This window comes from Muscardinus avellanarius (genome assembly GCF_963383645.1).
Source record: "Muscardinus avellanarius genome assembly, chromosome: 7".
NCBI classification, from domain to species: Eukaryota; Metazoa; Chordata; class Mammalia; order Rodentia; family Gliridae; genus Muscardinus; species Muscardinus avellanarius.
Window position 1 is genome coordinate 56,983,226 of NC_137793.1, and position 27,465 is coordinate 57,010,690.

Sequence of the window (27,465 nt, forward strand, 5' to 3'; positions counted from 1 at the left end):
AATTCTAAATACTGACCTGTGTAACTGGCTCACTAAATTCCTGAAAATTTAATAATCAGCAGCACTTTTAAGTCGGTACAATATGAAACTAACATATCACTGTATGTATATAGGCATTTGTGTACAAATATATTCACATATGCATATATACATATACATATAGACATAAAGACAACATTCACACATATGTGTATACACACATAATCATACCAACCTATAAAGCCACTGGTGGCATTTAGTGTGGAAAATATTTATACCTTAATAGTTACTAAACTAAGGGTTTTTATTTTCTTCTCACAATAATGTTAAACTCCAATATACCAATCAAACATACCCTTAGTTTCTGTTACATTGACACACTCAGATGAGGTCTATAAAAATTAAAGACTCTTCACACGTATGTTTAATTACTTTCATTATATTTTTAAGTTTCAGTTCTCCCAGCGAATATGGATAGAATTAATATTGGCCACTACATTTATAATACAATTTTGGTATTACATCTGAAAGATATTAAACAACAAATTCCAAAGATTTTTACCATACTACTTAAATGACTATATTTTCCCTCAATACAAATCATCTAAAGAAAGTTTTAATTTTTTTGAAAACTTTTATGTTTTTAAATGAGATATCATATTCTAGTACTCCAAGGCATTCTTTGGCTTTCCTTAATTTCAGTTTTGCAATCGTACAACAAATCTGCGAGGTGTGTGAAGGCTTCTGAACATTCAAGATGTTGAAAGGGCCTTTGCCCTTGTGTGAATTCGCTGGTGTTTAGTGAGAACTGATCTCTGACTAAAGGTCTTCCCACATGCAGTGCACTCGTAGGGCTTCTCCCCTGTGTGAGTTCTCTGATGTTTAGTGAGAGCCGATTTTTCACAGAAGGTTTTTCCACATTCATTACACTTATAGGGTTTCTCCCCTGTGTGAGTTCTTTGATGTACAATGAGGTTTGACTTCACACAGAAGGACTTTCCACATTCGTTACATATAAAGGGCTTCTCCCCTGTGTGTGTCCTCTGGTGGACAGTTAGGGCTGACCTGTGGCAGAAGGATTTCCCACAGGCATTACATGCATAGGGCTTCTCCCCTGTGTGTGTTCTCTGATGCTCAGTGAGGTTTGACTTCACACAGAATGTTTTTCCACACTGCTTACATTCATAGGGTTTTTCTCCGGTATGTGTTCGCTGATGGTTGGTAAGGTGTGGTTTCTGGCAAAAGGCTTTCCCACACTCAGTACATTCATAGGGCTTCTCTCCAGTGTGTGTTCTCTGATGTTGGGTAAGGTTTGACTTCTCCCAGAAAGTTTTGCCACATTCACCACACTCAAAAGTTTTTTCTCCTGAGTGAGCTCTACGAGAATGAGTGAGGTGTGACTTCTTGCTGAAGTTGTTCCCATTTCCATGGTACTCATAGGATTTTTCTCCCATGGGTACCATCTGATGTTTAAAGAGGGCCGATTTTTCCCAAGTTTTGTCACTTGCTTTATATTCCTGGGAAACCTTTCTTGTGTAAGCTCCCTGATGGATAATGAAAGCTGAATCATCGCAGAAGATTTCCCCATATTCATTATACTCATAGGGACTGTCCTCTGCAAGAGCTCTCTGATGTCCAAACTGTATATCCACATAAAAGGATTTCCCACAGATACTGCATTGATGCAGCTCCATTTCTAAACGAGTTCTCTGAGATACACTGAGCTTTAAATTATCCATGAAGGTTCTTCCACATTCAGTATATTTACAAAGTGCCTCCCCTATCTGAGATCTCTGATTTGTAAAAAACACTGCTTCCTCATGGAAGCCTTGCTCACTTTTGTTATACTCAAGAGGCTGATCAAAAATTGGCTCCGTGAGATCGTGGCAATGACTGAGGACATGCCTTTTTTGATCATATTTATAAGATTTCTCTCCAAAAGGAATTTTCTCATGCCTAATATCAAGCAATAATTTCTCACATACATTGAATTCCTCAGGCTTCTTTCTGGAATAATTTTTTTTACTAATAATTAAACCCGAGATATTTTTCAAACTCATTTCACATGAGTCACATATTTGGAAGGGAGAATTTCTTGAAGAAACAGGGTCTGTGCCCAGACTGAAGGTGTTCCCAAGTCTGTCACCACTTTTCACACTCACTGCCTTGCTAGTGAACATGGGCTGCCACCGGTGCTCTTCTGGACACTCCTGGCTGTTTTCTAGTAGATCACCAGCTTTCCATCTCCTTTCTACAAGTGAGAAAAATAACCATGTCTTATGGAACAAGGCACCGGGGATGGAACCCAAGGGCATTCTACCTCACAGCCATACCCCTAGCCAAATATTTTTATATTTTTTTGAAGGGGGGGGGGACTAGGGATGGAACCCAGGGGCATTCTACCTCTGAGTGACACCCCCAGCCCCTATTTTTTATTCTTTGTGTGTGTGTGTGTGTGTGTGTTACTGGGGATGAAACCCATGGTCTTTCTACTCCTGAGCTACACTCCCAGACCTATTTTATATTTTATTTGGAAACGGCCTCACTAAGTTGCTGAGAGCCTCACTAAGTTGCTGAGAGCCTCACTAAGTAGCTGAGGCTGGCTTCAAACCTGCTAAATCCTCCCATCTCAGCCTCCCAAGTGCTAGGATTACAAGTGTGTGCCACCACGCCTGGCTCAAGGCTCAGACATGCATTCATTCACTCATTCATTCATTCATTCGTTTATTTATTGGTGGTACTGAGGATGGAACCCAGGGGCCTTCTACCTCTGGGCTACACTCCCAGACCTATTTTATATATTTTTTATTTGGAAACAGGGTCTCTTAAACCAGAGAGGCTGGCTTCGAACCTGCGTGATCTCCTGTCTCTGTCTCCCAAATGCGGGGATTACAAGCGTGTCCGCCACCACGCCCAACTCAGTCTTTTATTTTTTAAACAAAGTCTCACTGAGTTGCTAATGACCTCACTAAGTAGCTGAGTCTGTTCACAAACCTCAATCCTCCAGTCTCTGCCTCCTGAATCCTAGGATTACAAGCGTGTGCCACAATGCCTGGCTGAGTGGTTTGTTAATATTTTGAACAAACTGCTGTGGAAGCAGTGAGAGGAAATGGGCAATGACAGTTAACACTTTTAAGTTCAAACTTCAAAACTGGATATAAAAAGGTAAAATGAAGCTTACAGCCCAAAGAACAAGAGTGGCTGATTCAGAAACAGGGAACTGTGACAGTGAAGCCAGGCATGGTGGCACATGCTTGTAATCTCAGTACTTGGGAGGCTGAGACAGAAGAATCTGGGTTCATAGCCAGCCTTAGCTATTTAGTGAGGCCCTCCGCAATTTAGTGAGACACTTTCAAAATAAAGAATAAAAAATAGGGCTGCAGTACGTGTAGCTCAAAGATAGAATGCCCCTGAGTTGAACCCCCAGTACCACAAAAATAAATAAATAAATTATATAAAGTAACAGTGAAGATGAGTACCCAAGGGCTTAAGAGGATGAACTAAGCTAGCTGGAGACAGAACAGAGACTAGTCCTGACCTTTCCTCATATACAGATGCCTAGGGCACATTCCCACTAGAACCCATCTTCTCTTCTATGCATCAACACTAACTGAAATTTCTGTAAATACCAACTTTCTAATAGTTCAAAGCCAGGCACGGTGACATACACTTGTAATCCCAGTACTTGGGAGGCTGAGACAGAAGGACTGCAGGTTTGCCTCAGCTACTTAGTGAGGCCCTCTGCAACTTAGTGAACCCTGTTCCAAAGTAAAGGATAAATAATAGGTCTAGGAATGTAGCTCAGAGCTAGAATGCCCCTGAGTTCCATCCCCAGTACCACCAAAAAAAAAAAAAAAAAAAAAAGTCTGAGAGTACAGGATCCAATTTTTCTTTACTTTTATGGATGAGGAAAACTCCAAGCCATATATAAATTAGGTCTGATTTGGGACTTTAGCCACTGGTGGGTTACAGTCATAAAATGTAGACAACAGCAAAAGTTACTCTAACTTAAAATAAGGGAAATAATAACAATAAGCCATTGCCATGTACCATGCAATGTCTAAACACTTTACACAGACAGCATTGAATATCTGAAAAAGGCAAAGTACAGAAGAATGAAATTTTTAGATAAAAGAACATTCAAACACAATTTAAAATACAGGGTAATATGAGGCTTAAAGTAAGTTCTGGAGAGCAGAAGGAAAGAAACATAAGACAGGCAGAACAGAATGACACTGTAATAGATAATGAAAATATTTTAATCCCATTATTTCTTTTTTTTTTTTTTGGTGGTGCTGGGGTTCCTGGAAGCCCTTCTACCTCCAGGATACACTCCCACGTTAATCCCATTATTTCTATAGATCACTTTGTCAGGCTAGTGAACAAAATATTGGATAATTTAAGTCTAAAAAAGCTAATTAAGCATTAGACTAGGTCAGGAATGAGAGAACACAGATGGAATTCTGTTTTTGAATGTTATTGGTGAGAAGTAAAATATGAAAAGATGCAGGTGAGGCAGGCGTAGTGGTGCATGATTGTAATCTCAGCATTTGGGAGGCTGAGACATGGGAGGCTGAGACAGGAGGATCCGGGTTTGAGTATAGCCTCAGCTACTTAGTGAGGGCCTTTGCAACTCAGTGAAAGCTATTTCAAAATAAAGAATATTTAGCACAGGGACTTGTGGCTGCCACTTCAGGTAGGATGCTAGGGAAGCAGGTGGGCTCTGTGGCTCTGTGCAGCTCAGGCTGCTCAGTCTCCTCTAATGGACAGAATGATGCCTTTGAAAAGGACTGTCATCCCAGGACTGCTCTTGTCCACACGTACTCACACTAGAAGAGGGACTGGCAAACTATGACTACCAGGCAATAGCCTGAAGCTTTAGAAACTAAGTCTTCAAGCCGGGCGTGGTGGCGCACGCTTATAATCCCCGCGCTTGGGAGGCAGAGACAGGAGGATCGCGCGGGTTCAAAGCCAGGCGCACGCGCTGGCTTAGGAGACCCTGTTTCCAAATAAAAAAATGTAAAAATAGGTCTGGGAGTGTAGCCCAGAGGTAGAAGGGCTTCCAGTAATCCCAGTACCACCAAAAAAAAAAAAAAAAAAAAGAAAAAGAAATTGAGTCTTCAGTTTCTAAAGGAAAAAGGATGGAAGAAGCAGTAGGAAAGTAGAGAAGAAAGGAGGGAGGAAAAGAGAAGGATGAAACAGGCAGGAGGAGAAAAAACAGAAACACCAGGACATATAACCTTTGGGACTTTGGGCCCTGAAATACTTAGCTGGACTTTTACAAAAAGTCTGCAAATCTCTGGTCTAAATTTCATCTAGCCCATACCTTGAACACCATCCTAAAGTTGATGCCTTTCAAAGGAATATATCTAGTTTCAGCCTTAACCATATACTCCATACTTAGCTATACCAAACCTTCCAGTCAATACCCAGGAGAGACAACATAGGTTCTAACAACTATCTCTAACTTCTCCTGTCCAAAAAAAAAAAAAAAAAAAATCAGTACTGAGGATGGACCCCAGGGGCATTCTACCTCCAGGCCACACCCCCAGCCTTATTTTTTATTCTTTATTTTTAATCAGGGTCTCACTGACTTGCAAAGAGCCTCACTAAATAGCTGAGGCTGTCTGCGAACCATGATCCTCCTGTCTCAGCCTCCCAAATGCTAGGATTAAAAGTGTGCGCCATCAAGCCTGGCTAAAAAAAAAAATTTGTGTGGTATTGGAGATTGAGCCCAGGGCCATTCTATTTCCAAGCCACACACCATCCTAGTTTTTTCTTTGTTTGTTTTTTTTTTTTAACTTTTTTTTGGTGGCACTGAGGTTCCTGGAAACCCTTCTACCTCCGAGATACACTCCTAGACACCTATTTTATACTTTCTTTTTTATTTGGAAACAGGGTCCCTTAAGCCAGCGCAGCTGGCTTTGAACCTGCATGATCCTCCTGTCTCTGCCTCCCAAGTGTGGTGATTACAAGTGTGCGCCACCACACCCGGCTTTTTTTTAACTTTTGAACAGTGCCTCACTAAATTCTCAAGGGTATCCCTAAATTGCTAAAGCTGGCCTGCAATCCTCCTGTCTCAGCCTTCCAAATAATGGGATTACAGTCATGCACCACTATGCCCAGCGCTTCTGTTCAAAATTAAATGTGTAATAACTGACCTATCATGTCTCCTCTGTAATCTTTTCTATCTCAGTCAATAGCACCTTAATTAGAGGCTGAGACAGGAGGATCGCAGTTCTCGGATAGCCTCAGCTACTTAGTGAGGCCCTCTGCAACTCAATGAGACCCTGTTTCAAAATAAAGAATAAAAAATAGGGCTGTGGGTGTAGTTTGGAGGTAGAATACCCCTGGGTTCCATCCCCAGTACTGCAAAAAAAATAAATAAATAAAAGCACCTTAACTAATTGCTTGAAATAAGTCATTGGAGTCATGCTTGACTTCTCTCACACTCTTCATGCAACAACAAATCCTTGTGCCCCCATTTTCAATGCAACTGTTCAAACCTACCACTTCTCAAACGTGAAGCAAGAAGTTAGCCACTATGTTCTCCAACTCGTACCCCTTCCTGCTCATGGCCACCCACCACAATATAGTAACCACACACAAACCAGAGAGATCCTTTTAAACTGTAAATTGGATTGGATGACTTCATCTAACCTACATTTACTAAAAAAAAAAAAAAAAAAAAAAAAAAGTGCTATTCACATCCCTCAAAATAAAATTACTAAGCCAGGCATGGTGGCACATGCTTGTAATCCCAGCATTTGGAAGACTGAGACTGGAAGATCATGGTTCACGGACAGCCTCAGCTACTTAATAAGGCCCTCTGTAACTTAGTGAGACCCTGTTTCAAAATAAAGAATAAAAAGTAGGGCATGGGGGTGTAGCTCAGAGGTTGAATGCCCCTGGGTTCCATCCCCAGACCCACAAAATAAACAAACAAACAAATAAATAAAATTACTAAACCGGGCATGGTGACACATGCTTGTAATCCCAGCATTTGAGAGGCTGAGACAGGAGGATCCAGGCTCACAGCCAGCCTCAGCTACTTAGTGAGACCCTTTGCAACTCAGTGAGACCCTGTTTCCAAATAAAAAATAAAAAATAGGTCTGGGGGTGTAGTTCAGAGGTAGAAAGCTCCTGGGTACCATCCCCAGTACTGCAAAAATAAATAAACAAACAAATAAATAAATAAATAAATAGGTAAATAAATAAAATTGCTATATCAACCATGGCCAGAGCTGCTATCTCTTCCAACACCATCTCCGCTAAACCACCAGCCTCTAATCATACTGTTCTCCCTGCCACTGTGCAGTCAAAGAACACACTTGTCCAAGAGGTATGGTACCTGATGCTCCCGCTGCCTGGAATACTCTCAATAAACACAGCTAATACTCTTACTTTACTAAGTATTGGTCTAATGTGAACCTTATCAAAACATTTTCTCAAGCTGGGCATGGGCACACGCTTGTAATCCCTGCATTTGGGACAGGAGGATCGCGGTTTGCGAACAGCCTCAGCTACTCCTGAGGCCCACTGCAACTCAGTGAGACCCTGACTCAAAATAAAAATATAAAAAAAAATTAGGGCTGGGGCTGCAGCTCAAAGGTAGGATGCTCCTGGGTCCCACCCCCAATATCACAAAAAAAAAAAAAATTTTTTTTTCTAGCCAGGCATGGTGGCACACATCTATAATCCCAGTAGTTGGGAGGCTGAGATAAGCAGATTTGCCACCAGCCTCAGCTACTTAGTGAGGCCCTCTGCAATTTAGTGAGATCCTGTTTCAAAATAAAGAATAAAAACTAGAGCCAGGCGTGGAGGCACACGCTTATAATCCTCGCGCTTGGGAGGCAGAAACAGAAGGATCGCGCAGGTTCAAAGCCAGCCTCTCTGGATTAAGAGACCCTGTTTCCAAATTTAAAAAAAAAAAGGTATAAAATAGGTCTGGGAGTGTAGCCTGGAGGTAGAAGGGTTTCCAGGAACCCCAGTACAACCAAAAATAATAATAATAATAAATAAATAAAATAAAAAATAGGGCTGCAGGTGTAGCAAAGAGGTAGAATCTCCAGTACCATAAAAACAAACAAACAAAAACATTTTCTCTGACCTCCTTCTCATTTTCCAGTCTCTTTTCGCCCATGGGAACGCTCTTCACAATACTCACCGCCACCAAACACAGTTTATATATGCACATGTATTCACATGCTTGTCCCTATTATATACACTCTATGATACTCTTTGTCCCTGATTATAATATTCAGTCTAAGTCCGTCATGGTAGTGCACACCTGTAATCCTAGTATTTGGGAGGCTAAGACAAGAGGAGCACAGGTTTAAAGCCAGTTTCAGCAATTTAGGAAGGCTTGCAATAACTTAGAGAAACTCTATTTTTAAATTAAAAAAATAAGCTGGGCATGGTGGCACATGCTTGTAATCTCAGCATTTGAGAGGCTGAGACAGGAGGATTGCAGTTCGTGGACAGTCTCAGCCACTTAGTGAGGCCCTTTGCAACTCAGTGAGACCCTGTTTCAAAATAAAGAACAAAAAAATAGGGCTGGGGATGTAGCTCAAAGGTAGAATGCCCCTAGGTTCCATCATCAATACCACAAAAATGAATAAATAAATAAATTAATTAATTAAAAAATAATAAGGCTAGGGGTACAGCTTGGAGATAGAATGACCCTAGATTGAGCTAAGCATGGTGGCACATGCTTGTATTCCCAGTACTTGGAAGGCTGAGACAGGAGGATCACAAGTATACAGCCATCCTCAGCAACTTAGTGAGACCCTGTTTCCAAACAAAATATAAAGTAGATCTAGGGGCATATCCTGGGGGTAGACGGCCCCTGGGTTGCACCTCCAGTACCAAAAAATAAATAAATAAGTAATAATAATAATAATAATAATAATAATAATGACCCTGGTTTCGATCCCCAACACCACACCCCCTACATAACAACAACAACTACTGCTTTGTGATACCAAAGAAATAATTCTGTTATCACTTAAAAACATAACTGGGAGCCAGGTGTGGTGGCACATGCTTGTAATCCCAGCATTTGGGAGGCTGAGACAGGAGTATTTGAGTATAGCCTCAGCTACTTAGTGAGGCCCTTTGCAACTCAGTGAGACCCTGTTTCAAAATAAAGAATAAAAACTCAGAAGCCAGGAGTGGTGGAGCATGCTTGTAATCTCAGTATCCAAGAGGCTGAGACTGGAGGATCACCTGAGGACAGCCTCAGCTACTTAGTGAGGCCCTCTGCAACTTAATGAGACATTGTTTCAAAATAAAGAATAAAAAATAGGACAGGGGTTGTAGCTTGAAGATCGAAATGTCCTTGGGGTCCATCCCCAGACCTGTGAAAAAATTCAAAAAAAAAGCAGCTTGGAGGTGTAGCTCGGTGGTAGAATGCCCATGGGCTCCATCCCAATACTGCAATAATTAATTAATTAATTGACTAATTAATTAATTTAAAAAAATAGCTGGGTCACAGGGAGTGTTCATCATCATATACTTGTTAAATGGAAATATGGAATTGGTGCATGAATATATGTTAGCTAATAAAAGGTATCCACAGAAAATGGAGAAAAAATGAGTAATTTTAAAAGATAAAATAACCGGGAAAAAATATCTAAGATGAGGCAAGCTGACTTTTGATTATGGTTACAAGTAAACTACTCCAACATGTCAAAGAAAAATAACAGCATTTACGAGTGAGAGGGACGAATGGGGAGTGATGACGGTGACAGGAGGGGCCCAACAGTCCTGGGCATTTCCAAAGGTCTGGAGCTAAACGAGGCGTTTCTGAAAAATATTCCAGAGGAAACAAACCCTAAGCCAATAATATAAGACTGATAAGACTGATTCCTCTGGCTTTCAACTGCCTGTAAATGCACTAACTCACCCGGGTACCCCTGGCCTGGGAATCCCTTCTCTACTGTCCAGGGCTCTTCTCCTTGCTCTATCTTGAAGATCACTTCTGGTTTAGTAATACAATACCCTGTTAAGACAAAAATAACACAGGGATGGGACTAAATATCTTAGCTTTGTGAACTCTGAAAAAAATGAAGGGAAAGAAAGGTACAGCTTCAGGAGATGCTCAAAGAAAGTATCAGAAATCAATACGGAGAAAGTAAAAACAGATTCTTTTTTTTTTTTTTTAGAGTTTCTACAGTTTAAATCAATACTTTCTTCATTTAACATTCACATTTTAGCTTTATCACTAATTATGGAACAAATTAATTTTCATCAATTAATTATCAATTATGGGATCTAGTCTACAATTCTCATTTTCTGTTTCTACACTTTCTGTTGTGTAAGTAGAAAACACATTCTTTATAAAAGGCTAAAGGGATTGGTTACTCAGAGCCTTGATTCTCAAGTTTCAAATCAGAAAATCACAGGGCATTCACTTTTAGCAACTAAGAAATGCATGCAATTGGGAGCCACTTTGAAAAAAAAGAATCCTTACCTACAGAGACGAAATTGTTGTAATTTTCTAGGATCACATCTCTGTACAATACCTTCTGAGCAGGGTCCAGGAGATACCATTCTTCCTTGGTAAAGTCCACACACACATCCTTAAATGACACTTGTTCCTATAAGAAAATATTCCTTTTCTACATCAAGTGCTCAGAATTAGATGGTGTAGAAAGAATTACTAGAACTAATCTCTTCAGAGTTTACCCCAAAATGACAAGTAGAATTAGTTCATTAATATATGCGAGCTAAAAGAAGGTGAAATGGAGAAGAATAAATTTTAATAGATAAACTAACCAAGAAAAAATATCTAAGATGAGGCCAGTTGTGCTAACTATATAGAATAGTACAAAATATCTTGTACAAACTGAGTTTTCACCAAGGATCTGGAACTTAATTGCCACTGATGAAAACAAAAAACAAAGTTCTGGGCTGGGGATACAGCTCAGTGGTAGAGGCCTTGCCTAGCATGTGCAAGAGCCTAGATTTCATCCCTGAGGCCACAGGGAACACAAAACAAACAAACTCCTGCCAAAACAACAACAAAAAGAACATGGTTCCTGCTCTCAAATACTCATGCCCTGATTAGGATACATGCACACAAGCATTTATATTTTATTGTGTGTGTGGTGCTGGGGGAACCCAAGGGCTTTTCTACCTCCAGGCTACATTCCCAGACCTTTTTTATATTTTATTTAGAAACAGGGTCTCACTAAATCCTGAGAGCCTCTCTTAAGTAGCTGAGGCTGGCTTCAAACCTGTGTAATCCTGTCTCAGCCTCCCAAGCGCTGGAATTACCAGCATGTGCCACCAAACCCTGCACTTGAGCATTTTCAAAAGCTGGATGCTGCAGAAACTGTGTGCAGAGTAGACTATAGTTACAGAGGAACAATTCTCTCCTGCTGTCTTTTACATACCAGGTTACTTTTCATCAGGAAGTAAAACTTTCCCTTTAAAATATCAGTGGGAGGCCGGGTGTGGTGGCACAGGTTTGTAATCCCCCTTCTTGGGAGGAAGAGACAGGAGGATCGCGCAGGTTTGAAGCCAGCCACACTGGCTTGAGACCCTGTTTCTTTTTTTTCTTTTTCTTTTTCTTTTTTTTTTTTTTTTTTTTGAGGGTCTGGGGATGGAACCCAGGGACATATGACCTCCGAGCTACACCCCCTGCCCTATTTTTTTATTCTTTATTTTGAAACTGGGTCTCACTGAGTTGTAGAGGGCCTCACTAAGTAGCTGAGGCTGTAAACAAACCGCGAACCTCCAGGTCTCAGCCTCCTGAATGCTGGGATTACAAGCGTGAGCCACCACGCCCGGCTTACCCTGTTTCTAAATAAAATATAAAATAGGTCTGGGAGTGTAGCCCAGAGGTAGAAGGGTTTCCAAGAACCCCAGTTCCACCAAAAAAAAAAAAAAATATATATATATATATATATATATATATATATATGTGTGTGTGTGTGTATTTATGTATATGTATGTATATGTATATGTATATATGTATATGTATATGTATATGTATATGTGTGTGTGTGTGTGTGTGTGTGTGTGTGTGTATGTATGTATATATCAGTAGGAGCTAGGCATGGTGGTGCACACTTATAATCCCAGTGCTTGGGAGGCTGAGACAGGAGGATCTCACAGGTTCAAAACCAGCCTTAGCTACTTACTTAGTGAGGCTCTCAGCAACTTAGTGAGACCCTGTTTCCAAATAAAGTATAAAATAGGTCTGGGAGTATATCCCGGAGGTAGAAAAGCCCCTGTGTTCTACCCCAAGTACCACCAAAAAAAAAAAAAAAAAAAATCAGTGAAAGCCAGGTGTGGTGGCATACGCTTGTAATCCCAACATTTGGGAGGCTGAGACAGGAGGATCGCACAGGATCACACAGATTTGAAGCCACCCTCAGCTACTTAGCTACTTAGTACCAAGGCCCCTTGCAACTCAGTGAGGCCCTGTTTCAAAAATAAAGACTAAAAAATAGGGCTGGAGGTGTAACTCAGAAGTAGAATGCCCCTGGGTTCCATCCTCAGTACTACAAATTAATTAATTAATTAATTATGCCAATATTGGGAAGAGACATCAAAATGTATTAAGGTGCTGGAAAATTGCTTTGATAATTTCCAAAGTATAAAATATAGTCAGAGCTTAGGTGCTATGCAAGCAGTCAGGCAGGTAGGGGGCTGTAGCAATTACAATGCAGAGTTCCTCTCTGTCTTTGCCCTTCATTCTAATCATTAATTTATAGTAAAAGCCTTAGAGTCAACTGAAGCCATTAGCCCTAAAATTACAATAGAGGCAACCAGTGCCTCTGTTTACCTCCTTTCCTCTGGGATCCGGCTTGGGCATAGGAAAGGTAAACTTTGTGTACGGCTTCAAAGCACCTTAGTTGATGAGCAACTAATACTACCCAATACAATAGAGCCGAGAGCCAAGTTGATTCTTAACCCTTGCACTTAGTACGTACACTGTCCGGAGACAAAGAGGTACCACCTGGCTAAGGAATAAATAACTAGCCCATTGCCCTGGTAACGCTGATGAGAAAGATAACAATACAAAATCTATTTAAAGGTTGGGGTCCCCAAAAGGGGCTGGAGTTCCATTTTCAGGCTCTTCAGCATGCAGGTCAGCATGCTGCTTTTTCCTTCTCTATTTCCTACTAGTCTATTTCCTACTAATTTTGTAATAAAGATTTGTTAAAGCTGCACTGAGCTGCCTGTTAGTTTTAAGTTTTCTATTCAACCAACCTTAGTTGAATAAGAAAAAGAAGCCCCACCATTTCAAACAGTAACATAAATAATCAGTAGGATTGAAAAAACTCTGGTGCAGGTCCTGAGATGCCCATGATCTGCATGACTGCCCTGCAGTTTGACTGCCTACCAGAGTAAAGGATGAACTCTCTTTTTTTGAAGAGTTCATCTTCTAGAGTCTCTAAGGATTTTTTTTTTGGGGGGGGTCCTGAAGATTGAATTCAGAGGCATTCTAACTCCAGTCTATATCCCCAACCCTCTTTAGTTTTTATTTTGAAACAGGTCTCACCAAGTTGCTGAGACTGGCTTCAAACCTGAGATCCTCCTTGACTTAGCCTCCTAAATACTTGGATTACAGGCATGTACCACCACACCTGGTTGATTTTTCTTTTTAAACATAGCATTTGATATATAGTTTAAAAAAATGTAATAGCATGTAAACAAGGAGGACGAGAGAGAGAGAGAGAGAGAGAGAGAGAGAGAGAGAGAGAGAGAGAGAGAGAGAGAGAGAGAGAGAGAGAGAGAGAAAGAAGAAGGAGGAGGAGGAGGAGGAGGAGGAGGAGGAGGAGGAGGAGGAGGAGGAGGAGGATGAAAGCATCCCCTAGCCACGCAAGGTGGTGCATGTCTATAGTCCTAACTACTCAGAAGACTGATGCATGAGTATCCCAGGTTCAAGGCCAGTTTGGGAAACTTGGTCAGACCTTGTCTCAATATAAAAAATAAAAAGCACTGGGCATGTAGCTCAGTGGTAGAGTATAGGCCTAGTTTGTGAGAGGCCTTGGCTTCAATCTCAAGCACTGCAAAAAAAAAAGACTCACATACCAGAATTAACAAAGATCTTCAAAATAATGATTTATGAGTCCAATAAAGGAAAATATTAACAAAATAAGAGGATGGGAAAACTTCAACAGACTTGTGTTATGTAGAAAAAGGGTTAAAAACATAGGCCTGAGACCAATATCCTTTGAAAGGTCTGCTCCGGGAACCCCCTCTGCTGGCAACTGGGAACCTGGATTTCAGGAGAATTCTCACCTTATCATTTCCTCATAAGAATGACCACAGAACCTGAAATGTTTATGTAAATAATAAAGTTTTTACTAAACATATGCTTTCCTACTGAGAGTCTAAAATTTTGGTACATAAGACAGAGGGTTCCTCTGTGACCAGCCCCTTATAAAAACTCCGGGTGCCATGTGTTTTCTGAGCTTCCCTGATATGTATTTCACATGACATTGCTAAAGGACTCTTGTTCTAAGAGATTCCACTGGAAGAAGACTCCTAAAATCCTACTCCTTTTGCTATGTTATCCTTTTACTGTTAAAAAAAAAAAAAAAAAAAAAAAAAAACACCAGGGTTGCAGGTATGGTGGTGCATGTCTGTGATCCCAATACCTGGGAGGCTGAGACATAGGGTCACAAGTTCAAGCAAGCCTCAGCAACTTAGGCCCTTGGCATCTTAGTGAGACCTTGTTTCAAATAAAAAATAAAATAGGGCTCAGGGTGTAGCTTGGAGGTGAACATTCCTTGGTTTAATCCCCAGAACCATATACACACATATACTAAAAAAAAAGTCATGGCCATAGGTATGACTAAGTGCTGAGTCATCCTAGGGAGTCTCATGAACCTGGGATGATCTCGGGACTTCTTATACACACACACACACACACACACACACACACACACACACACAACACTTACTCTCTTTCTCTCAGTGAGGAGATAGAAAGGAAATAGGCAGATAGGGAAGAGGCCTCAGTAGAAAAAACTTAATTTCCTGAGGGGCGAGGAGCCAAGGTTCAGAGATAAGAAGGACCAAAGTTTCACAAAACCATCTGGTTGCTAATCAACAAACCCAGGAGACATCACTGGAGCAAGTCTGACACCCCTATTGAAAGGAGACTCTTCAAAGGACATGCAAATTCTGAGAGTTGCTTCCCAGAATTCCCCAAATCCCAAACTCACCACAACCAACAGAGGACACGAAGACATCTATAAAACCTTAGACCAGCCACCAGGATGGTTTTTCCCTCTCAGGGAATCCCTCCCCTTTGGGGAGCTTTTCTCTCTCGCAGGTCGCATTAGCTTTGAGAGAAGGCAGAGTGCAATTGAGGGCACGTGGCTTCGGCTACACTCGGGTAGTAACCTGAAGGCCTCTGCTGGACATCAAGGCCGACCAGGGCCCGTAGGGGTGACCTGCACCTCTTTTCTGGCAGATCACGTGGACTCTGGAAGAAAGAAGCTTGCAACTGAAGGCATTCGGCTTGGGCTACTCTCAAGTATTGTCCTGAAGGCAGCGCTAGACTCCAGAGTTCCGACAGCTCCTTTGGGGTGTTCGGCAACTTTTCCCTATTCCCTGCTGCTTCCAATAAACCATTTACTCCCCTTCCTGCAGTCTGTGGGTGTTATTCTTCACTCACCATAGACAAGAACCCGGTAAGGAAACGCCGAGTTTCTTCTCAAGAAACTCCATTTCATCTCTGATGAAACACTGGGTTTCTTCTCAAGAAACCCAAGAAACCCCCCGTTTCATCAGCATACTGTGTGTGTGTGTGTGTGTGTGTGTGTGTGTGTATACGTGCATGCACACACATGCCTACATGCACACTGCAGGGTTGAACTCAGGGGATTGGGATTCTACCTCCAAACTACTCCCCTGGTCCTATTTTATTTTTTATTTGGAAACAGGATCCCACTAAGTTGCAGAAGACCTCATTAAGTAGCTAAGTCTGGCCACAAACCTGAGATCCTCCTGTCTCAGCCTCCTGATTACTGGTATAAGCATAGTAAAGATGAAAAACACAGTATCTGAAGTTAAGCGCTCAGGCTGGGTACAGTGGTACCACACCTGTAGTTCCACTACATGGAAGCTGTGATGGGAGGATTGCAGATTCAAGGCCAACCTTATTAATTTAGCAAGTCCTTGAGCAGTTTAGCAAGGCCCTATTTCAAAATAAAAATAAAAAAAGCTGGAGGTATAGTTTGGAGATAAAAACAGAATGTCCTGGGTTCATCCCTAGTACCAAAACAAACAAACAAACAAACAAAAAAACGGAGAGCTCAATTAGAAAAGAATAGTTATCAGACAAAATGTGTTCTCAAGCTAGGCGTGGTGGTGCACACTTGTAATCCCAGCATTCAGGAGGCTGAGACAGGAGTATCACGGTTCATGGACAGCCTCAGCTACTTAGTGAGGCCCTTTGCAACTCAGTGAGACCCTGTTTCAAAGTAAAAAATAAAAAAATAGGGCTTGGGGTGTCACTTGGAGGTAGAATGTCCCTGGGTTTCATCTCCAGTATTGCAAAATAATTTTTTTTCTCATTTTACGATGAGGGTCTCATTGAGCTGCAAAAGGCCTCCCTAAGTAGCTGAGGCCATCAGCGAACTCCAATCCTCTGGTCTCTGCCTCCTGAATGCTGGGATTATAAGCATGTGCCACCAGACCTGGCTAAAGCCTAATTCTTCAATGCTATTATTAAAGGATGGGAGGAGGACCATCTGGATTTTAAAGTCAAATTCAGAAGGAAGAATCAGTGTTCAAAAAATCTTGAGTGGCTCACACTTGTGATCCCAGCATTTGGGAGGATGAAAAAGGAGGATCGTAGTTCACAGACAAGAATAAAAAGCCGGGCATGGTGGCACACGCTTGTAATCCCCGTGCTTGAGAGGCAGAGACAGGTTCAAAACCAGCCTCGCTGGCTTAAGAGACCATGTTTCCAAATAAAAAATAAAAAATATATAAAATAGGTCTGGGAGTGTAGCCTGGAGGTAGGGTTTCCAGGAACCCCAGTACACCAAAAAAAAAAAAAAGTCAAAATAAAGAATAAAAAATAGGACTGGGGGAGGGGGGGTGTACCTTGGAGATAGAATGTCCCTGGGTTCCATCCCCAGTACTGCTGCCAAAAAAAAAAAAAAAAAAATATTGAACATAGTCAAGAAAATCTTGGAAACTGGGCGTGGTGGTGCACACTTATAATCCCAGCATTTGGGAGGCTGAGACAGGAGGATCATGGTTCACAAACAGCCTCAGCTACTTAGTGAGGCCCTTTGCAACTCAGTGAGACTCTGTTTCAAAATAAAGAATAAAAGGCCGGGCGTGGTGGCACACGCTTGTAATCCCCGCACTTGGGAGGCGGAGACAGGAGGATGGCGCAGGTTCGAAATCAGCCGCACGCGCTGGCTTAGGAGACCCTGTTTCCAAATTTAAAAAGTATAAAAAATAGGTCTGGGAGTGTAGCCCGGAGGTAGAAGGGCTTCCAGGAATCCCAGTACCACCAAAACAATAAATAAATAAATATAAATTAAAATTAAAATTAAAGAATAAAAAATAGAGCCGGGTGTGCGTAGTGTGCGTGGTGGCGCACGCTTGTAATCCCCGAGCTTGAGAGGCTGAGACAGGAAGATCGTACAAGTTCGAAGCCAGCCTCAGCTACTTAGTCAGGCTCTCAGCAACTTAGTGAGACCCTGTTTCCAAATAAAATATAAAATACGTCAAGGAGTATAGCCCAGGGGTAGAAAGCCCCTGGGTTCCATCCCCAGTACCACAATTAAAAAAAAAAAAAAAAATAGGGCTAGGGGTATAGCTCAAATGTAGAATGTCCCTGGGCTCCATCCCCAGTACCCCCTCAAAAAAAAAAAAAAAAAAAAAGAAAATCTTGGAAAAGAAGACAATGGGAATTTTATAAAAATACGCGAATAGATCAGTACTATAAAGGACAGTGCCCAGAAATGGATTCAGTATGTGCAATACATTGATATATGATTGATAAAAATTTTAATTTAATGCAAAAAAGATGCTACATTAATAAATAATTTAAAATATTCAATCGGAGCTGGGTGTGGTGGTACATGCTTGTAATCTCAGTACTTGGGAGGCTGAGACAGGAGGATCACAAGGGTTCGAAGCCAGCCTTAGCTACTTAGTAAGACCCTGTTTCCAAATAAAATATAAAATAGGTCTGGGAGTGTAGCTCAAAGGTAGAAAGCCCTTGGGTTCCATCTCCAGTACCAAAAAAGAATAATAATAAAATAAAATATTCAATTGGTTTCTGGAAGGAACTTATGTAGAACCTCTCCAGGTGCCATCTGAAAATGTATTTGAAAGTTCTAACAATGAGTCAGCCTGAGAAATTTAGGAGACCCTGTTTCTAAAATAAGAGGGCAGGGGGTATAACTCAGTATAGAGTGCCCCTGGGTTCAATCCCCAGTACTGAAAAACCAAAATGAAACAAAAAACAAGGGATTGGTCATCAGGAACTACCCTCCCCTGCCCTGCTTACACCCTACACATACAGAGAACACTATAAAAAAAAAATTAATGTTAAGTGCCTTTGAAGTCATCAAGATCTAACAAAACAAGAATTATAAAATCCAGATTTGGAAAACCTGGAGGGGCAAGTCCAACATTTGGGGCATCTTTTGATTTATAGAAGTGGTAAGAGGTTGAGAAGATGAGGAGATCTGTTGACAGGAAACACAAAAGTTTAGAGCCCAAAGAATATGGTTTGAGACCCAAGAGTTGAATGACAACCAAGATATATTCCAGCCCTAGGAATTTACTGTACAGAGATTACTTGAGATGGCTGCAGCCTTAGCTGTCTGCCTGAAAAGTACATGAATCATCTCTGAAAGAAGAAACCCACATCCTGAATCTTAATGTCCTGATCTGAATCAAAATTAACCAAGCATCAAATGAACAAGGTAATGTTATAGAAAATAGGGGGAAATTACATACAATATAAACCGACAACAAGGGATCAGACTCATTAGCTATAATGATATTAAAGATAGGCAAAGAATTTTTAAAAATCATATTCTGGAACTAAAAAAAAATATTTTGGAACTGAATACTCACAATAAAGCCTAAAAACTCAGTGAGAAAGCTGGGTAGGGACTTCCGGGAAGATGGCGACCGAGAAAAGCGGGGCTTAAGAGTCCTGCTAACAACCAATCTCCATTACCACAAAAAGAGCGCCTTTCATAGCCAGAAAACACCATCACCAGAAAAACAAAAAAAACCACCAGGCTCCAGAGAGAAAGCGGACTGAGAACAGAGCTCAGGGCCACAGAGGAGACACACGAGCCCGAGGACTCGGCAGCAGCGCCATATGCCGGCGGCAGCGGCGAACTCAACGGACGGCTACAGCAAGCCAGGTGAGCCGCTGCAGAACAGCCAGGCGGGATCTTTCGGCGCAGACAGCATTTAAAGCTCCCAGTGGCTGAGCTCAGCACACGCTGCAGGGATTCAGAGTGGAAATCAAAACCAGAGAAGAAAAAATACGCCAGCCTCATGGCCGAGGGCGTGGCAGAGGCGCCATATTGCCACCGGCGGCGGCAGCAGCAGTGAATTCACTGAGTCCAGTAGAGCTACATCTACGTACTCAAGAACAGTGAGTCAAATTGCGGGCCACAGAGGAGAAATCGCAGTATTGGGCCTCCTGGGACTTGACCCAGTGAGGGAGTGGTGGTGGCAGAGATATCACACCATAGGAGAACATGCAACCTGGCACCCCCCATAGTTTAAAGCAGCCTCTATCGACTCCCTGGGTCGGAGACTCTGTGATACAACCCAGTAAAGTAGTAGTAGGGTCTGAGATAATACAGACTCGAGATCCAGAGCACCTTAAGTGAAGCCATAGTGACCCAAGGGAAGAACCCAGAGAAGGCACAAACCTCCAAAATCATGGGAAAGAGGAATAACACTGGAGTAATGAATGTGCACAACCCCACAACATCAGAACCTGATAAAACAGAAAATCAGAGATTTCTAGAAGATCAAATCAGGAAAATAACTGTAGAAATAATAGAGGTGCTTCGAAAAGAACTCAGAGAGAGCCAAAAAGAGATAAAGGATGCAATTAATGAAGTAAAGGCCTCAATTCAAAGCACAAACAACCGATTAGACCACATGGAGAACAGAATCTCGCTCTTAGAAGATGAGCAATCCAAAAATGAATGCATAGTTTCTAATCTAGAAAAAAATATCCAACAGCAGGAATCTGACATTGAAGAAATATGGGCCCATCTTAAGAGAGCTAACCTAAGAATAATTGGAATAGAGGAGGGAAAAGAAAGTGATACCAAAGGGATCAACAATCTCTTCAAGGAAGTAATAGCAGAAAATTTTCCAAATATAGAGCAAGAGGTTGATACACAGATCCAGGAAACCTATAGAACTCCCTTTAGACAGGATCGGAGAAGAGGATCCCCACGCCACATAATTGTCAAAATGACCAATGTGGAAGCCAAGCAGAGAATCTTAAAGGCAACAAAAACAAAGGGCCAACTGACATTCAGAGGCAAACCAATTAGAATCACTCCAGACTTCCCAAACCAAGTCATGAGAGCCAGAAGGGCTTGGAGTAACATATTCCAAACTCTGAAAGAAAACAACTTCCAGCCAAAAATTTCCTATCCAGCAAAACTTTCTATCAAATTAGATGGAGAAATAAGAAGCTTCCATGACAAACAGAAACTGAAGGAATTTATGTCTTCAAAACCAGCGCTAGAGAAAATACTCAAAGAGATTAACTACAAAGAAGAAATAGGTAACACTCACCAGAACCAGAGAAACAAGAGTTTCCATCCAACAGACAACTAAGATTGGTTATCTGTGGAGATTCATTATTTATGTTAGTCTTTTACCTATCTCTAAGTTGTATTGTTTGCCTTCATTGTTGTTAATTTTTAGGATTTCTAGTTGGAATATTAATATACCTTCAGATATAGCATTTGGAAATATTTTATCCAATTCTATTAGTAACTTTTAACTCTGTTTACATTGTCTTTGGATATACAATATTTTCTTTTATTTTTTAGGGAGTTTGTATATCCTTCTGTTACCTGTGCCATTGAAATCATATCCAAGAAATCACTGCCAATTTCAATGTTGTGAGGTTTTATGACCCAGATTTTCTCCTAAAAGTTTATAGTCTTAAGATTTATATTTAGGTCTTTTATCTATTTTGAGTTAATACTTGTATATGGGATTAGGTAAAGGTCCAATTTTATTCTTTTCCATGTAATTATTATTTTTCAACAATATTTAGTTAAAAGATTATTATTTCCACCACCAAATGTTCGTGGAAACCTTGTCAAAAATAACTTGACAATATAGGGAAGAATTTAGCTCTAGGCTTGTATTTAACTCCAATGGTCTATATATCTGCCTTTAGAACAGTACTACACTATTTCAATTATTGTAGCTTTATATGGTTTGAAATCAGAAAATATATATCTGCTAGCTTTGTTCTTTTTCAAGATCGTTTTGGGTATCTAGAATTCATATTCCATATTAGGATAGATTTTTTTCTGAAAAATAAATATATAAATATATGATAGTTTCACCTAAAAAAACAGAAAAAAATATGCTCTAGCAAGAAAGAAAGCAAAAAGAAATATTGAAATGCTATCTTTAAATCATCAAACACTTGGTATCAGACAAATGAAACTGTTATGTGAGATTATCATTTTTAATTTTGGATAAATTGCTATAATAATAAATGTCAACCACTAAGCCAAGCATGGGAAGGAGGGATGGGGAGAGAATGGGGTGGGGATCGGGTGGGGGCTGACTTGGCGATGTGTGCATGTATGTCTACAAAAGTTTGTATCCCACTATGATATATGAATACAGTGCACCAATAAAATAAAATTAAAAAAAAATACAAAATAAAAAAAAAAAAAAAAAAAAAAAGAAAGCTGGGTAGGGTGGCACACACCTGTAATCCAAGAATTTGAGTGACTGAGACAGGAGTATTACATGTTCGAGGCCAGCCTCTTAATGAGATGCTGTTTCAAAAATAAAGGGGCGAGGCCGGGTGTGGTGGTGCACGATTGTAATCCCCATGCTTGGCAGTCAGAGACAGGAGGATCACGTAGGTTCAAAATCAGCTGTGCTGGCTTAAGAGACCCTGTTTCCAAATTTTTTTTAAAAAGTATAAAATAGGTCTGTGAGTGTAGCCCGGAGGTGGAAGGGTTTCCAGGAACCCCAGTACCACCAAAAAAAATAATAATAATAATAAATAATAAATAAATAAATAAATAAAGGGGCGAGGGTGTAGGTTGGAGTTGGAATGCCCCTGGGTTCAATCTTCACTCTCAAAATGTAGACTCCTTAAGGGAAAAGAACTTTTTGGGTAAAAAATACAGGATATTACAACAGGACAAAGACAGCTGAAGAATTAACACCTTAAGCCAGGCGTGGTGGCCCACGTTTGTAATCCCAGCATTCAGGAGACTGAGACCAGAGGACTGTGGTTCGTGAACAGCCTCAGCTACTTAGTGAGGCCCTTTGCAACTCAGTGAGACCTAGTTTCAAAATAAAGAATAAAAAATAGGGCTAGAGGTGCAGCTCAGAGGTAGAACACCTCTGGGTTCCATCTCTAGCACCACCAAAAAAAAAAAAAAAGAAGAATTAACACCTTGAAAGACATGTGTCTGTTCAAACAGGAAAGGATAAAACAACAGAAAAAAAAATCACAAGAAACATATATGATAAGATACAGAGAATACACAGATCTGATAAGTATAACTGCAATCACAGACGGGAAGTAGTAGAGAGTGAGCCGGGCGTGGTGGCGCATGCTTATAATCCCAACATTTGGGAGGCTGAGACAGGAGGATCCGTGTTCACAGAAAGCCTCAGCAACTTAGTGATGCCCTTTGCAACTCAGTGAGACCCTGTTTCAAAATAAAGAATAAAAATAAGGCTGGGGTGTCCCTTAGAGGTAGAATGCCCCTGTGTTCCATTCCCAGTACAGAAAAAAAGAAGAAGAACGAGGAGGAGGAGGAGGAGGAGGAGGAGGAGGAGGAGGAGGAGGAGGAGGAGGAGGAGGAGGAGGAGAAGGAGGAGGAGGAGGAGGAGGAGGAGAAGGAGAAGTGTTTTTTGTTTTGTTTTGTGTTTGTGGTACTGGGGACTAAACCCAGGGCACTCTACCACTGAGCTATATCTCTAGCCTCCTTTTATTTTTACTCATTAAATTGTAATCCTCTCACATTAGCTTCTTGAGTATCTGGGATTGCAGGTGTGCAACACCACAGCTATAGAAAAGTAGAGCATGGCTGAGAATTTTCTCAAACTGAAAAAAGACATCATATCTCAAAATCAATGGCCCTTCCCAACACAAGATAAATATGTATAGAGAAAAATGAACTAAATGGTATCCACCAAGTAACAACTAAGAGAGATAGAGACACATACACAGAGAGAACTCTCACAAGCAGCCAGAATTCTAACAAAGGATTGATTGCCTCCAAAAGGGAAGAATATTCAAACTTGACTTTTCTGGCTGGGGATATACAGCTCAACGGTGGACGGCCTGTCAAACCTAGGTTTGATTCCCAGCACCACACACACACACACACATACACACACACAATTTAAATAAATAAAACTGACTTCTACCAGGCATGGTGGCACACACTTGTAATCCCCACGCTGGGGAGGTGGAGATAGGAGGATCGCACAGGTTCAAAGCCATCCGTGCTGGCTTAAGAAACCCTGTTTCCAAATAAAAATATAAAATAGGTCTGGAAGTGTAGCCCGGAAGTAGAAGGGTTTCCATGAACCCCAGTACCACAAAATATATACATACATACATACATACATACATACATACATACATACATACAAAAAATAAATAAAACTGACTTCTTGAGATAAAAATAGTCAAAAGACATTTGGAGCTGGGTGTGGTGGCATGCAATTGCAATCTCAGTACTTGGGAGGCTGAGACAGGAGGCTGAGACCTGATTGCAGGTTTGAGACCCGCCTCAACAACTTAGTGAGACTATCAGCAACCTAGCAAGAACCTGTTTCAAACAAAAAATTTTTAAAAGGCTTGGGGTATAGATCAAAGGTAGAATATCTCTGGGTTCAATTCCCAGTACTCCTTCACACACAAAATAAAAGACATTTGGATGCCATACTTTAAATTACTAAAATAGTCAAGCATTGTGGCATATACCCATAATCCCAGTACTTGGGAGGCTGACAGGAGGTTCAACAGGTTCATGGCCAGCCTCAGCAATTTAGGAAGGCCCTCTGCAAATCAGTGAGCTGCTGTTTCAAAAATAAAAATTAAATAGGGCTGGGGGTGTATAATAGAGGTAGAATGCCTCTGGGTTCATTCTGCAATACCCCCCAAAAAAAAGTTAAAAGCAGTTTAATAAGCTTGGATATCTACACTTAAATTACCATATAATTGTTACAAAGAAGCAATCCATGTTCTGCCACAGAAATCTCTGAGACATAGTGTAAAGTGAAAAAAGAATAGAAAATAGCATATAGGCTTGCTACTCAAAGGGTGATCCCCAAACAGCAGAATTGACTTCAGATGAAAGCTTATAAGAAATTCAGAATTCATGCTAAGCATGGTGGCTCACACCTGTCATCCCAATACGTGGGAGGCTGAGATAGGAAGATCACAGGCTCATGACCAGCCTCAGGAACTTAGTGAAACTCTCAGCAACCTAGCATGAACCTGTTTTAAAATAAAAAATAGGCCAGGCGTGGAGGTGCACACTTGTAATTCCAGCATTTGGGAGGCTGAGACAGGAGGATAGCGGTTCCAGAACAGCCAGACCCTGTTTCAAAATAAAGAATAAAAAATAGGGCTGGGATGTAGCTTGGAGGTGGAATGTCCCTGGTTCTATCCCCAATACCACACACAAAAAAATTAAAAATTAAATAGTGCTAGAGTGTAGCTTGGAGCTAGACCACCCCTAGGTTCAATCCTATCACACACACACACACACACACACACACACACACACACAAAAAAAAAAAAAAATCAGAATTCAGAACGTGTATCTACTAAAATAGAATCTGCATGTTAACACATTTCTAGAGATATACAGGCTCATCTATGTTTGAGAAGCCCTAAGTATAATTGATTCCCATTTAAATATAGGAAGGGAATAGCTAGCTACAGTGGTACATGCCTAAAATCCCAGTACTTGAGATAGAAGATGAGTTTCAAGGCAAACCCCAACAATGTTAAGTGAGACTCTGTTCAAAATAAAAAATAAAAAGGGATGGGGTATAGCTCAGAGGAAGAATGCCTCTGGGGTTCAATCTCCAGTGCCCCCAAATTAAAATAAATTGATAAACAAACAAAAAGGGAATATATAAGATCATACACACATTTTCTTTTATGTGTGTGTGTGTGCATGCAACTGGAAATGAAACCCAGGGGCTTTCTACCTCCAAACTGCACCCCCAACCCTATTTAATTTTTTATATGGAAACAAGGTCTTGCTAAGTTTTGGGGGTGGCCTCACTAGGTAGCTGAGTCTGGCCACAAACCTGCAATCCTCCTGTCTCAGCCTCCAAGTACTGGGATTACAAGGGTGCACCACCATGCCCAGCTTTATTTTCTTTTAACTGGATAAAGAAGCATGGAAAGGATAGCCAGGAAACAATTAAAACCTGGTTATTTATCCACTCCAGTTTGTCTGGGACTGTCCCAATATATTCCAGTTGTCCCCACATAATTTTTTTTTTTTTTTTTTTTTTTTTTTTGCAGTACTGGGGATGGAACCCAGGGGCATTCTACCTCTGAGTTACACACCCCCAGCCCTATTTTTATTCTTTATTTTGAAACAGGGTCTCACTGAGTTGCTGAGGGCCTCACTAAGTTGCTGAGCCTGTCCTCAAACCTGCGATCCTATCTGAGCCCCCACAAGTACTGAGATTATAGGCATGTGCCACCATGCCTGGCTGAGAGAAAAGAAAAAAAAATTTTTTTTGGTACTGGAGATGGAATATGGAATCCAGGGGCATTCTACCTCCAAGCTACACCCCGAGCCCTATTTTTTTTTTTTAATTCTTTATTTTGAAACAAGGTCTCACTGAGTTGCAAAGAGCCTCACTAAGTAGCTGAGGCTGGCCGCTAACTACAATCCTATCTCAGCCTCCCAAATGCTGTGATTACAAGCGTGCACCACCACACCCAGCTCGAAAGGAAATTCTTGTATCTTTTCTATCTTACTTTCTTGGTTAGAAGGTTTATATTTAATATATTTGCTTTTTAAAACATGTTACTATATTACTAATTTTTTAAAATATTAAAAAATAACACAAAACACATGAAACCAATCAGTAAAACAGAGAAGAGCAGCAGGCCAAGAATGGAAACCTGGCACGGTGAGTTTTGAGTGTGGTATTTCAAACACAGAGAGAGAAGACTTTCAAAACAGAGACTGTGGCTGATCCTATCAAATGCTACTGAATGGTATGGTAAGGCAAGGACAATCTCCACTGGCCTTAACTCTGATTTGGTGGCCTTTACTAGAACTGACTCAGATGAATAGTGGTGAGGGACAGAGTGTACTTACCAGGTTAAAATCTAAATGACAAATGCAGAAACATAAACCACAACTACCTAGAAATACAAATGAGCTGACACATTTAAGACTGTTGGGTTGAAAGAATGTAGCCCTCCATTTCTCCACATCTTCCAGGTTTTACTCCTGGATCAAGCAGGACCATCAGAGAGCAGCCTTCTCAAAATTCAATGTTTGGTCCATGGAAAAGTATATGCCCTGAATTCTGTTCTGGCCCTGGACTTTTTTCTACCAAGAAAAGATTACGGACAATGTATTATATTATTTCAGGAGTGTTATTAGAAAGATCACAGAAAATTTTAAATAACCTGGATAATCCCATAAAACTGAAAGTCATTCATCTAATTTTACTAACTGCCCTACTTTGGGTTTGCTACTCTAGCTATATTTCCTTTAATGTAAACTTTTGTACATTTTTACTTTTTCAGTTAAAAATATGAATCTCTATAAAATTAAAAGAAAGTGGGAGTAAATATACAAAAACTCACCTGAGACTTGTTCATTTTCCACTCTCAATGGACGAGGAAGAGCTGAGAGAGAAGGAAGAAAGATGTCAGAGGAAATTTGGCCTGCCTTGCAGTTCCTGGATTCACCAGCCTACACAGCTCCACACAAAAGATACTTACATGTCCATGTGCAGCTCCAATATATGTAGAGCTTAGACATGATACTTTTCACTGAGTGAATGTAAACATTTGTTTCTTATTGATTTATTACCAATTTAGGTTCTGTGACACAAAAAAATTAAAACATGAAAATATGAGCTTAACAAATAACAGTTATATAAAGGAAGAAATACTATGGGTACTGATGTTTGCTGTAGGGGAAGAGAAACCTCAGACCACATTATTTATTCACCTGCTAATTCCATTAACCTCTTGATGTAAGATAATACAAGAAACCTCTAAAAAAATTT

General features: G+C 40.7%; 1 protein-coding gene across 1 annotated transcript; it reads right to left on the minus strand.

Moving 5' to 3' along the window:
* Positions 1 to 1,129: 1,129 nt before the first annotated feature.
* On the minus strand, positions 1,130 to 27,052 carry LOC308265078 (zinc finger protein 248-like; the record flags this gene model as incomplete). The annotated part of the gene is made up of 5 exons (XM_080698689.1): positions 1,130 to 1,214; positions 1,330 to 2,230; positions 9,887 to 9,982; positions 10,454 to 10,580; positions 27,038 to 27,052. 5 exons carry the CDS (start codon positions 27,050 to 27,052, stop codon positions 1,130 to 1,132), a joined length of 1,224 nt encoding a protein of 407 aa, XP_080554815.1.
* Between the last annotated feature and the right edge of the window lie 413 nt (positions 27,053 to 27,465).